The sequence below is a fragment of the Hyperoodon ampullatus genome (assembly GCF_949752795.1).
Source record: "Hyperoodon ampullatus genome assembly, chromosome: 13".
Classification (NCBI taxonomy): domain Eukaryota; kingdom Metazoa; phylum Chordata; class Mammalia; order Artiodactyla; family Ziphiidae; genus Hyperoodon; species Hyperoodon ampullatus.
In genome coordinates this window covers 15,727,510-15,741,512 of record NC_136926.1, presented here as the reverse complement: position 1 = coordinate 15,741,512, position 14,003 = coordinate 15,727,510, and the positions used below count along the sequence as shown (strand labels likewise).

At 50.2% G+C, this 14,003-nt stretch overlaps 1 protein-coding gene across 3 annotated transcripts in view; it reads left to right on the top strand.

Annotated features, from left to right (window-relative positions):
- The window catches only part of SLC8B1 (solute carrier family 8 member B1), a gene marked incomplete at both ends in the record, with an annotated part of 28,938 nt that extends 17,758 nt beyond the window's left edge, over positions 1-11,180 (top strand). For all 3 annotated transcript variants that reach the window (XM_079717117.1, XM_079717116.1, XM_079717115.1), the window contains 5 exons: positions 4,092-4,213; positions 5,748-5,901; positions 6,687-6,767; positions 7,885-7,949; positions 10,983-11,180. In XM_079717117.1, the coding sequence (XP_079573243.1) occupies positions 4,092-4,213; positions 5,748-5,901; positions 6,687-6,767; positions 7,885-7,949; positions 10,983-11,180 (620 nt within the window). The remainder of the gene's footprint in view (positions 1-4,091; positions 4,214-5,747; positions 5,902-6,686; positions 6,768-7,884; positions 7,950-10,982) is intronic.
- Between the last annotated feature and the right edge of the window lie 2,823 nt (positions 11,181-14,003).

The window sequence follows — 14,003 nt, the reverse complement described above, 5'->3', positions numbered from 1 at the left end:
TCCTCATTTTAGGAGATTATTTTCAATGATGCCGATTACTGGTATTAATACTAGAATTAGAAAGAAGTATAAAATAGATGCTAGCTTTCCAATGATGTTGAAGGGGTGTCCTACAGGTTGTCCTCCAATTCCTGTTAGCATTAATAGGTCTGCTACTAGTACTCAGTACAGACACTGACTAAGAGGTCGGAATGTTATGCTTCGTTGCTTGGATATGTGGAGTATTGGGATAAATGCTAGGATTAAGATTGACATGACGAGGGCTGGGACTCCTCCTAATTTGTTGGGGATTGATCGTAAGATTGCCTATGCGAATAGGAAATACCATTCTGGTTTAATGTGTGGTGGTGTGTTGAGGGGGTTTGCTGGGGTCTCCTAGTAAGTTGGGTGAAAATAAAAATGAATATTAGTAATGCTAGAACTAGTAGTAAGGCACCTAAGATGTCTCTAATTGTATAGTAGGGGTGAAATGGAATTTTATCTATGTTGGATGAAATTCCTGTGGGATTATTAGGTCCTGTTTCGTGAAGGAATAGTAGGTGGACAGCTGCTAGTGCTGCGATGATAACTGGGAGGATGAAATGGAAGGCAAAGGATCGTGAAAGAGTTGCCTTATCTACAGCAAAGCCGCCTCATTCCTTCGACACGTTTTGTCGAATGTATGGGATTGCTGAGAGAAGGTTGGTAATGACTGCTTCTCCTCAGAATGATATCTGTCCTCATGGTAATACATAGCCTGTGAAAGTGGCTGTAACTGTGAATAGAAGAATAATTCCAATATTTCATGTTTCTAGGAAAGTACAGGACCCATAATATAGGCCATGTCCTCTGTGAATAAATAGACAAATAAAGAATATGGAAGCTCCATTTGCATGTATATACCGAATGATTCATCCATAATTTACGTCTCGGCAGATGTGTGTTACTGATGAGAAAGCGGTTATTGTGTCTGATGTGTAATGTATTGCTAGGAACAAGCCTGTCAGGATTTGTAAAATTAAATACCTACTAGAGAACCAAAGTTTTATCATGATGAAATGTTTGATGGGGCTGGAAGATCAATAAGTGTGTTGATAATTTTTATTAATGGGTGTGATTTTCAGATGTTGGTCATTAGTGTTCTTATAGTTGAATAACAACGATGATTTTTTATGTCATTGGACATGGTTAGAGTCCATGTAAGAATAATGATAACATACATTTATTTTGAGTACTATTTTTCTTTCTTTTTTTTTTTTTATTTTTATTTTTTGCGGTACGCGGGCCTCTCACTGTTGTGGCTTCTCCCGTTGCGGAGCACAGGCTCCAGACGCACAGGCTCCGCGGCCATGGCTCTCGGGCCCAGCCGCTCCGCGGCATGTGGGATCTTCCCAGACCGGGACACGAACCTGCATGCCCTGCATCGGCAGGCGGACTCTCAACCACTGCGCCACCAGGGAAGCCCTTGAGTACTATTTTTGTAATTAGTTCTATGGAGTGTTCTTCAAAACCTTCACCCATTTATGGAGGACTTGGGTTGATTGTGGGTGGTGGTGTTGGTTTTGGAATTCTGTTGAATTTTGGTGGTTCGTTTTTAGGTTTAATGCTATTTTTGATTTATCTAGGGGGAATACTGGTAGTATTTGGTTATACAATGGCTGTGGCTACTGACCCTGAAGTTTGGGTTTCTTTTTTTTTTTTTAACTATTTTTATTTATTTATTTTTTATAAATTTATTTATTTATTTATTTATTTATGGCTGCGTTGGGTCTTTGTTGCGGTGCGCGGGCTTCTCATTGCTGTGGCTTCTCTTGTTGTGGAGCATGGGCTCTAGGCGCGCAGGCTTCAGTAGTTGTGGCTTGTGGGCTCTAGAGCGCAGGCTCAGTAGTTGTGGCGCACAGACTTAGTTGCTCTGCGGCATGTGGGATCTTCCCAGACCAGGGCTCAAACCCGTGGCCCCTGCATTGGCAGGTGGATTCTTAACCACTGCGCCACCAGGGAAGTCCCGAAGTTTGGGTTTCTAATAAGACTGTTTTAGGAATACTTCTCTCAGGACTGATTGTAGAATTTTCAACAGTGCTATATGTTTTAAAAGACGAAGAGGTGGAAGTTTATTTAAGTTCAATGGGCTAGGAGATTGGGTTATTTATGATACAGGTGATTCTGGCTTTTTTTTTTTTAGCGAGGAAGCCATAGGAATTGCAGGTTATGTAGTTATGGTGCTTGATTGGTGATTGTTACTGGTTGATTACTGCTTATTGGTGTGGTGGTTATTATGGAGTTTGCTCGTGGTAATTAAATAAAATTATGCTTAGAGTAAGGGTAATGAGGAATGATAGGAAATATACTTTGATTAGAACTTTTTGGTCTGAAACTAGTGTAGAGAATTTTAATTGAATAAGGGAAGTGGTTTTTGGTAAAACTCTTTCTAGTCAGATTAAGTCTAGGAGAGAAGATGCTGATTTTTGGCTTGTTGATAGATTTAACTAGGGTGGTAGGTGGTGTATGATAGTGGGAAAATACCCTAAAAGGTTGGAGAATTTGAAGGTGCTTGGGGGTAATTAAATTTTAAGTTTTGTGTAGTAAGATTAACTTCACGTGCTAAAGTTAAAGCCTAGGACAGTCACTGAGGGCAGTTAAGTTTAGGTAGAACAGTATGGTTTTAGGGGAACTGAATGTTGCTGGAGATAATAAATCCGGCAAAAATGCTTCCAGTTAATAAGCATTTAACAGAATTAATCAGGAGCGAGTTATTTTCATTGATTAAAGTTAAGGCGGAGAATCGAGGGTAGAGATAGAGAGCCCTGCCTTGGGGGGTGCCGTGTCCACTAGCCAAGCCTCCCAATCTCACTGCCAACCTCCATCCTGCCTCTCTAGGCCACCCCGAGCCATCTTTCTAAAGTGCCACTCTTCACATGTTGTGGTCACTCCTCCACTGGAAGACCTCCACGGCTCCCCTGTGCCTCTTGGAAAAAGCCCATGTCCTCGAACTATCATTCAAGGCCTCTGAGACCCTGAGCCAACCACCTTCTCCAGGTCTTTTTCTGCTATTGATGACACGAACTTGCTCAATTCCTTTCCACCCATCTCTTCCCTCTTCCTGTAGAACCCTTGTGCCCCTCCCTGCTTATGACTCAGCTCACACCCTCAGCATGCCAAGAAGTCCTTCCTGACTACCCCATGCCCCAGCCACCTCCTGAAATTCCTCTAACACAGGACTGGGAAATACAGAGAAAGGACCTCTCATCCAGGCATCAGGTTCCAAAGCCAGCTCTATAAGTAAAAGTCACATCCGTCAAAATTACCCCCTGAAAATCTCCCACAGTGTATTGTGCACACAATTTTATATATTCAGCCCCCTCGTGTAATCCTTATGCCCACTGATGTTTGCAAGCCCATGAGCTAGACTAAAGAAAGAACAAAAGGAAAGTCTTGTTACATGTGCCTGGGCAGTTGAACCATCCATTGCTTTTGAGACTAGTGGTGAAAGGATGGTATGTGGAGAATTCTAGAGTGTTCTGCCTGCCTGCAGGGTCTCCTCCCTTTGGTGTTTTTATATGAAGCCTCTGGAACCTTCGTAACTTTATAATGGATTGGTTTGTGGAGTAGACTTCTCAAGAGAGCCAGGGTCAGTGGGTAAGGTTGTATTTGACTGTACAGTTCATCTCATGGAACGATGCCCATCCATTGGTAATGCCTGGCTGGAGGGTGCTGTCTTGAAGCTCAGTTGGACCAAAGCATCATGGTTGATTAGTGATGTCTGCCATGGGCAGGGGAAAGGATAGTGGTGGTGAGTAGTCTTAGCCATTCCCATCCTAGTACCACAACAAAAGGCTGGAGAGTGTTTTTCACGTGTCTGTCTTTTCTTTCCAATGTGAGTAGCTTGCGGGCAGGGGCTGTGTCTTTAATTTCTCTGTCTCCCTGAAGTGTCTAGGACAGGGCTGGGCGCATAGGAGGTATCTACCCTATATCCAAACAATCGAATTTTATCTGTGGGTTTTATCCATGGGTCTCCCCTCTACAGCATCTCAGTCATTCTTAGGGGGCTTCCAGGAGGAGGCACCAAGGCGAAGCCACGGAGAGTACCAGCTCCCTTTCTCGTCCCTCTGCAGATGGCGTCTATGAGATAGGTGGCCTCTTTCCTGTCTGGGCCGTGGTGGTGATCGCAGGCACAGCCTTGGCTGCAGTGACCTTTTTTGCCACATCCAACAGTCAGCCCCCCAGGCTTCACTGGGTAAGAAACCTAGACTCTCCAAGCCGGGAGAGGGGACACTGAGGTCTCCTGGGCAGATGTTCTGGGACAATTTGGCCGCTAATCACTTTCCACCATGACAGGTCTTTAAAGCCACTTTTAAGGAGTTTTGTGCCTGTTCAGGGTCCACTTCTTTTGGTAACAGCTTTATTTTATTGCGCTGTAATTCATACACCATACAAGTCACCCGTTTGAGGTATACAATTTAATGGTGTTCATTATATTCACAGAGTTGTGCAACCATCACCACAATTTGAGAGCATTTTCATCACCCCCCAAAAAAACCCCTGTTCCCAGTAGCAGTCACTCCCCATCCTCCCCACCATGCCCTGGCCGCCATGAGTCTGCTTTCTGCCTCTCTAGATTTTCCTGTTCTATATATTTCACATACATGGAATCATACAATATGTGGTCTTTTATGACTGCCCTCTTTCCCTTAGCAAAACGTCTTCAAGGTTTATCCGTGTTGTAGCATGTGTCAGTACTTCATTCCTTTTCATGGTTGAATACTATTCGATTATACAGATATAGCATATTTTGTTTATCGATTCATCTATTAATGGACCCTGGGGTTTTTTTTCCACTTCTTAGATATTATGAATAATGCTGCCATGACCACTGTTTAAATTTTTTTCTGTAGAAATAATTCTTTCATTTCTCTTGGGTGTATTCCTGGGGGTAAGTAGAACTGCTGGGTCAAATGTGAACTGTATGTTTACCTTTTTAAAGACCTACCAGACTCTTTTCCACCATCCTAACTAGGAAGCACCTGGGTTCCTAACGATCACATTCCAGTGATGGAGTTGTTTGGTCTTTGGGGGTGTTTTTTTCCCATTCTCTCACCTCTGCGGGATGTTAAAAATTTTTTAGGTAGTTTGTCCAGAGACCTTTTCCTCAAAAGTTTACTTAATTTTTTTTTCTAATTATTGCTTTTAAAAATTCTAGTTTCTATTTTCAGAAACTCTGAATGGATGTACCATCCCAAAGGAAGTTGAATTTTCAGCTGATTGGTTATTTAGAGAAATGGTCTTAGGCAGTGTTTCTTACTAGTCTTTGAAGTACTGACACATGTTCCAAAGTGGATGCACCTTGAAAACATGATGCTGAGTGAAAGAGGCCAGTCACAAAGGACCACGTATTGTGTGAGGCCATTTCTATGACATGTCTAGAATAAGCAAATCCAGAGAGACAGAAAATAGAGGAGTGATTGCCAGGGGCTGGGAGGAAGGTTGGGTGGGCTGGGAAGTGACTGATCATGGGTATGGAGTTTCGTTTCCTGGTGATGAGGTGGCATTTGGTCCATAGACTAGAAATCTGATGAAAGCTATGATGAACTCCTTTTTGACAAAATGGTAATATTGATCTAGCATTTTATTGAGCACTTAATATATGCCAGGCTCTAACTGCTTTGCACCTACTAACTCATTTTATGCTCATGACAACCTCACGGAGTAGGTACTGTTATTCCCATTTTATAGCTGAGGAACTAAGGCTGTGTCCCTGTTCCCTCCCCCAGCTCTTTGCTTTCCTGGGCTTCCTGACCAGCGCCCTGTGGATCAACGCAGCTGCCACAGAGGTGGTGAACATCTTACGGTCCCTGGGTGTGGTCTTCCGGCTGAGCAACACTGTCCTCGGGCTCACGCTGCTGGCCTGGGGGAACAGCATTGGAGGTGACTTGGGGCCGGGTGGGCTTCTAGAATGAGCACAGCCACCTCACTGCTTTTTGCTCCTCCAGACAGAATTGCATGTGGGCAGGGGCGTCCAGGGCATCTGCCCTCAGCAGGTGGTCAGTGCCTGTCATTTTGGAGTGACCATCATTGGGCATCTGGGTGGGATGGCCCAGACTGTACCTGAGCCGGGAGGCTCTGGAGAAGCCCCCAGCCTCTTCCCCACTCTCTGATGCATGGACACTCAGTGGCTCCCCAGACTTCAGGCAGGACATGGAGCTCATTGCAGCCAACCAGGTGGAATGTGTCCGCGGGTGTGTGACATGGGTAGGCATTCACTCATACATGCAGATATCCTTCTCTAGCTAGAGCTGCCAAGTAGGGTTGGTCAGGTTGTACACTGCCCAAGAGCATCCTGACAAGGGATCAAGGGGCCCAAAGTCTAGCTCTCCTTCCACTCACCTTTTTGGGCCCCTTTTCCTAATTTGCACTGAGGTACTGTGTGTGCTAGCAGCAGACGGGACATGGGTGAAAGATTGGTGGTGGCATGTCACACCCTCAAAGTTGCCCCTGGTGGAAAAGAGGCAGGTAGAAGGAATTAAGGAGGGAATTGTGTTTTATGGGATGATGTGGCCTCCCATAGCACCCCGCCAGCTAGTGCCAGAGCCAGGCAGACCTTCATCAGTGTTTGTTGACTGAATGATGGTGGGTAGAATGAAGGAGTGAATGAACAAGGAGGGCTAGGGGAAGCCTTGCACAACTCAAGGCCTTCTCGTGCTTCCACCCAGATGTCTTCTCAGATTTGACGCTGGCCCGCCAGGGCTACCCACGGATGGCGTTCTCGGCCTGTTTTGGTGGCATCATCTTCAGTATCCTTTCTGGGGCTGCCACACGGAGCTAAGGGTGTGCTCCGTGCCACCCCCCCACACCCCGGATTGGCTTTCACTGGAACACCTGGGGCAGGTGATGCGGCTGCTCAAGCCTCAGCTTTTTCGTGTGTAGAAATGGGGATATTGAGAGGGCTGATCTCATAGGTTGTTATAAGGATTGAGTGAGGTGGCAGAAGTGCTTTGCACCTGGCAAACGGCAGTGATGGCGGATATTCGTCTTGTTAGGGCAGAGGTATTATCAGTAGGTGCCCACACACTAAGCTGTGGAAGACCCCTCCCTCTTGCTTACAGATGTCATGGTCTGTAGATGTCAGGGTTGGCAAACTTTTTCTTAAAGGGCCAGAGTACATATTTTAGACTTTGTGGACCATAGGATCTCTTCTGCAGCTCCTCAACTCTGCTGTTGTAATGTGAAAACAGCCATGGACAATACATAAACAAATGGGCGTGACTGGGTCCCAATATAACTTCATTAATAAAAGCAGGCCTTGGGCCGGATTGTCCTGCAGGCTTTAATTTGCCACCCCTTGGTCTATATAGAAAAGGCAGGGTCAGGCCACCTGGGGCTGTGAAAATCTCGACAGTCTCCGGTGCCGGTTTCAGTGCTGCCGCATGCCAGCTGTGTGACCTGTGTGCAGCATGCCTCCTGCTGTCTCACTCCCAGGTGCTCACTGTGACCCGCTCCTGGCTTTAGGGCTGTGGCTTCTCCTGACCACAGCCCTAAAGCCAGGTTGGGGTGGGAAGGACGGAGCCCTGGCTGGAGCAGTGTCCCCTGAACAACCCCTAGAGGTGGCCCCGAGACATGCTCTGTCACCAGTCTCCCCAGTGGACCATGGGGGGTCACTTCACCTTGCCTCCCATTTTTCCATCTTACCAGGTACCAAGCGTTTCTGTCACCTGCGATCCTTACAGACTGAGGCAAAATGTGCACTGGAGACTCTCTTAGAGGTGCTAAAACTGGATAAGGTGTCCTCAGATAGGGTGGCTTTTGGGGAGAGCGGGGAGCACAGCCAGAGATCAGAAAGAAAGCCAGTGGGCTGTGTGGCCGGGGTTGTGGGGCGTTATGTTCTGGCAAACTTCCTGAGCTGGGCTGCAGACATCCTGGTGGGCGTGGGGCTGGGCTGCCTGCTCCAGATCTCCAGGGGCCACGTGGAGGTGGAGGTGAGTGGCCAGATGCTTCTGCAGGGGCCTCCTCATAAGGCTCTCTTCTCCTCCCCTCTCCCTCCTCCCCCTCCTCCCTCCCTCCTCCCCCTCCTCCCCCTCCTCCCCTTTCTCCTTCCCTCCTCCCCCCTCCCTTCCTCCTCCCTCTCCCTCCTCCTCCCCCTCCTCCTTCCCTCCTCCCCCTCCTCCTTCCCTCCTCCCCCTCCTCCTCCCCTTCCTCCTCCCTCTCCCTCCTCCTCCCCCTCCTCCTTCCCTCCTCCCCCCTCCTCCTTCCCTCCTCCCCCTTCCTCCTTCCCTCCTCCTCCCCTCCTCCCCCTCCTCCCCTTCCTCCTCCCTCTCCCTCCTCCTCCCCCTCCTCCTTCCCTCCTTCCCTCCTCCCCCTTCCTCCTTCCCTCCTCCTCCCCTCCTCCCCCTCCTCCCCTTCCTCCTCCCTCTCCCTCCTCCTCCCCCTCCTCCTTCCCTCCTTCCCTCCTCCCCCTTCCTCCGTCCCTCCTCCTCCCTCCTCCTCCCCCTCCTCCTTCCCTCCTCCCCCCTCCTCCCTTCCTCCTCCCTCTCCCTCCTCCTCCCCCTCCCTTTTTCTCCCCCTCCTCCCTATCCTCCTCTTCCCCCTCCCTTCTCTGGACCAGAGACCATTCACATCTCAGTAGATGACACTTACTGGGGAGAGGACTTGCATACATTTGCGACATGTCTGATTTGTAGAATATCTTTAAAATATTTTGCATATAGGGTTAAAAAAGGTATTCCTTGCAAGGTCACAGAGTAATTAAGATGTAGCTCTGAGGGAAAGGGGCGGGAAGGCCCAGGATTGGGGTCTTGGTCTCATCACTGAAGTCTCTTGCTATGTGACTTTGAATGAATCAGGACTCTGAGGATCTTTGAGCCTCAGTTTCCTCACCTGTGAAATGGGGTTGATGCCCCCACCACCACCACAAGCTTCCTGGATAAGCAGACATGAGGTAAGGGCCAGGCTGAACACCTTATCCCACCACTGCCTGGAGGGGACAGGCTGGGGTGAGAGAGAATGTTGGCAACAGCCCAGAAAGGGGGTATCTCCATAGATTTGGAGTTCTGAAATGCACTGAGCAGCAGAGTTTCTGGGGATTCAAGGGCACCCAGGAATTTCCTGGGAGCGCGTGAGACCTCCTGACCCAGGCATTCCAGGGGCTGGGGGCTGGAAACCTGCATTTTAAACATGCTCCCTGGGGACCGATGAAGGTTAGGACACTTGGAAACAGGTTTCCAACAAGGTTGAAAACTCAAACACTACTTCAGGGCAGGTAGCCAAATCTTGTGGGTGACTCAGGTGGGCCTCCTGTGGCCAGATAATCCAGCTTTTCTAGAGAAGAAATCGAGATTCCTAAGTGAACTTTTCTCTTTGGAAATGGTGCACAGGGCCAGCAGCACCCCGTGCAAAGCAGAGTCAACCCACATTCGGGCCCCAGCTTTGCATTCCCAAGGACTTGGATTCAGAGGCCAAACCAGAAAAGGATGGAGATGGGGAGGGTATGTGGCCCAGGGGATGGTTTTAAGGCTAATCGCGTGGAAGCACTTGGAATGTGCAGCTGAATGATGGCGTCGTTAATGGGAACAAAGTCGCCCACCTCTTGGCTAGTTCTTGAACAGATTCTTGTGGTTGACTTGTAATTAACTGGCAGCAGGGCCGGCCTTTCACAGTGGCCACGCCCATAAGCAAATAGCTACTTGCCGCTTGAAAAGTTTGCTTTTCTAAGGGGTAAACACCCTCTGTCTGCAAATTTTGTTTATACTCTTCAGGGGTTTAATAGGTTCCTTTCATTCTCGATTTTCAGGCGGCTCCTGATAATGAGGCTTTAGGGGTTGGCCCCCTGAGGGCCTTACTTCTTTTCTCTGGCTCCTTGTGGAATGTGTGTGTGTGGGGGTGTCGGTCTGTCGCATTCCGCTGCCTTTGTGCTCCTGCTTTTAATTGCATAAGACATACGGCATCATGAGAGGTCATCCTAGAAGGAGGTCCAGGGCGTATTGTTGGCTGAAAAACAGGTTTTGCTCTTAAACACGTACCTATTGTACGGTCCCATTTGTGGTTTCAGAATGGATGGACAGGCCTGTGTGTGCACACGTGTACCCACACATCTGTGGGTACACGTATCATTGTATGGGGAGACAGGGTAGGGTATGAGCTTGGACTTCGGAGTTGGGCTCTGTCATGTACTACAGCTGACCCTTGAACGACGTGGGAATTAGAGGTGCTGAGTCCCTGACAGTCGCAAATCTGAGTACTGCTATCTCTGCCTCAAAAGCAAAGGAACTGATAAATGACTGACCCGGGGACAGGATGCCGAAAGAGTTTGCATAGAGTCACGACTCAAACCCTAGCTCTTTCGATTCCACATACTGTGATCTCTAATTCAACACAAACTCCCCCCGCCACGCTTAATTTAAAGATCGTGAAATGAAAATACAGGTACTATAGTTGTTGAAAAAAGTCCGCATATAAACGGACCCATGCAGTTCAAACCAGTGCTGTTCAAGGGTCGGCTGTACTCGGTTTCCTCACTGTGGACTGGTGATCATGATAACGGTCTCCTTACGTGATGGGGAGATAAAAGCCTAAGGTGGGTGTAATATACCTAGCATAGCACCTGGGGTTAAGTCTTCCATGTTTGTTAGATAGATGCTAACTAAATCTGAAAGGGAGAGAAGTAGGAAGAGGACAATTTCATTTCCTCTTATTCTTCTGTGTTGCTGGGGAATTTTTCAACTACTGCACGTAATATACATATGTATACATATATATGCATATTTTTATATATACATACATATATACATATACATATATATATATATATATATAAACTATAGAATTAGTTTCCTAGAGCTGCCATGACAAATTACCACATACCAGGTGGCTTAAAAGCATTGAACTTCAAGGTGCGGGGTGCCATCCCACTGGGCAGGCCAAAAGTCCCTCCCTGGCCCCTAACGAGGGGCCCTCAGACCTCAGTTTGACTGTCAGCTGCAGTGACCCAGCCTCTCTCCCCGTGTTCCCCGCAGCTGGAGCCGGATGGACTGTTGGTGTGGGTCTTGGCTGGCACCCTAGGCCTCAGCCTCGTCTGTTCCCTGGTCTCGGTCCCACTGCAATGCTTCCAGCTGAACAGAGTTTACGGCTGCTGCCTGCTCCTCTTGTACTTGACCTTCCTCCTGGTGGCCCTGCTCACTGAATTTGGAGTGATTCACTTGAAAACTGTGTGAGTGAAGCTGTGTCGGGGTCCACCTGGTGGTCGGGAGGTGTCGCTGCAGGCGGTGAGATGGAGGATGAAGTACCTTCATTAGAACCCGCTCAGGCGAGCGTGGCCGAGGCCGAGACCGTGAACGGGGTGTGGGCTCGTGGGGCTGTGCTCTCTGCCGAAGCTCCCCAGTCGCCGCTGTGTGCAGTAAGGACAGCTAAACCTTGTTTCTGGGGCTGCGGAGGCTGGGCTTCCCTGTGGACAGAGTTCCAGGCAGCAGGTAGAAGACTTCCTTGTGTTATCTCCAGAGCCTCTTGAAAGTTGGGGTCTGGGGCGAAGGGGATGCCTGGGTGCCTTCCAGGCTGGAAGACCCCAGAGTTCAGGGCTGGAGACAGTTGTGGCGGCCCAGGCCCCTCCCCACAGTCACGCCCTGTTGCCTTTCCTGCTTCTCTCAGGGCTGCCAAACCCGGGTTTAGGGAGTCAGGGTGACTCGGACCTGGCAGATAGAACAGCTTGTGTGCTGTGGGCCTCGGGCTGATGCAGGCTGAGTTCTAGAGCTGCGCTGTCCAACAGAAATAGAATGTGAGACACATACCTAATTTTGAATCTTCTAGTCGCCACGTTAATAAAGCCAAAAGAACAAGGTGAAATTAATGATAATATGTATCACTCCAAAATAGCAGCCAGTGGCACTGGCCCATTAGTGGCTGCCATATTGGACGGCACAGCTCTAGACTCTGCCTCTAGAACTGTCTGCTGGATTCAGAGGTTTCCCCAGCTGCAAAACAGGAGTCAGTATGACTGTGCCCTGTGCCTACCTCAGGGGGAGCCCTGGGCTGGGGTTGCTTTGCCTGCGAGCTCCTGGGAGGGTGATGAGCGCTCCCGGGCGCCTTCCTGCTGTCAGCCAGCGACCCGCCTTTTCAATAAGCAGCTCTTCCGTTTGCTCAGTGCCTTATACCGGCAGTAAAGGGACTCAGTTGTCTTTTTTTCCAATGAAAAAATTATTAAATATTTCAAGTATACAGAAAATAACATACAGCCGGCTGTTACTAGTTCTTCTTAACCTGGGTCAGGTTGACAAGTGGTGAGTTCCAGGGCCGAAGGCGCTTGGGCCTGACGGATCTGGACTTCGTGGCACGTCTAGGGGTGGGGCTGAGGTAGGGTCAGCAACGGGCATGGATGGGTCCTCTCCCTGTTCCCCACGATCTCAGAAGCCACCGAATGGTGCCTGGTGGAAGTCACGAGGCAGCAGCCACGTGTACAAAGCAGAGGCTCTTTTATTAATATGCCAGAAGTCCGGAGACGCGGTGGGTTTTCTAGGTAACAAATCGCCATTGTACAAAAACCTTACAGCGTCGCGCCCTCTGTCTGTACAAAATGATTGTCACGTGGTGTGGAGTAAGGCTGGGTTGGGGGAGGGAAGCAAGGAGGAGGGGCCAGGTGGTGTCCCCCCCAAAGCGGGGCAGGGGCCCAGGGCCATCAGACACTGACAGGTGGTGTGACCCAGACCCAGTCAGTGCATCTCACCTTGGTGGTGTTCAGCTGACATGGGAGGTGAGAGGGCATCTGAGCTGGATGTCCTGGGTCCCCAGAGCTCACAGCCCTGGGTGACACCTGCTCCCTGCTCGATGGCCTGTGTGCAAGTTAGAGGGTCAACTTGAGGAGGCCCCCAGTGACCCCAAAGGGGCAGCTGTCCTTAGCCTCAGTAACGAGGGTGCCCACCAGTGGCTGGAGTCTGGTGCCTCAGCCCTGCTGCCACTTGGCCTTCATCCTGTCCCTGGCTAAAACCAGGGCCTTTCACAGGATGGGGCTGGGAGGCCTGGACTAGATCCCAATCTTCCTGGTACCAGCCTTCACCCTGGGGGCTGGGGGGCTGAGCTCAGTTTCCCTGGCGCCCCTCCCAGGTTTCAGCCTCCTGGGGGCAGATGCTGAGGTCGGAGGACTCACGCCCTCCTCTGAAAGCCGCCCCTTGACTCCTGCTTCCAGAATGCCCGTTTCAATACACAAAAGCTAAAAGGCACCCAAATATGCAAACAAAGTTACTTCTCTGGAGAGGGGAAGGGGTTCTGGCCTGGGGCTTGGTGCCGAGCTGCCTGCAATGGCCCGTGGCCCTCCAGAGATAAAGAGGACAAGCCCGTCTCCCGATTCCCTTGGGGAATCTCAGTGGTTCTCAGTGATTCGTTGTTTCCCTCAAGGGCTGTGCTTTAAAAACAAACATCCACCACTTCTCCCCTAGTGCGGGGCAGAGCTGTGTGGTGCTGGCCATGGGACCAGCGTGTCCAAGGCCGCAGTCGAGAAGACTAGGCCCTGGAGACGGGGCACCGCACCTGGGATCAGGCCCTGCCCGGCTGGGAAGAGGATGTGGCGAGGGGGAGTTTGCCCACCCGCCTCCCTAAGTCACGGAGGCAGTGGAGGCAGCTGGAAAGCGGGGGTTCGGGCAGGATGCCCAGTGCAGCCGCTTCCCCTGCCCCCCCGCCGCCGCCCCTTTCATCCCGGCTTCTGCCACCTCTGCTGCCTGCGCTGAGACAGGCTCACCGCCCCGGAGAGCTGAGCCGAGGCTCCCTCTGCTCTGCCGCTGCTGCTGCCGCTGCCGCCGCCGCTCACCGGAGCTGCCAACGCCGACAGCCCGCTATGGGTTCAAGCCCCGGCTGCATCCTGATCTCAGAGAACTCTCCCAAGGTCCCTGGGGAACTCAGGAAACGGACAGGCCACCTGAACCTACTCCCGGGAGTGGAAACCTCGGGGTGAGCCGCGTCCCCAGCCCTACCTCAGTCAAGTCCACGGAGGGCGACTGCTCAAGGTGAGGGGGGAGCTGGCCAAGGAGACCACGGGTTCAGCCGCAGGGCAG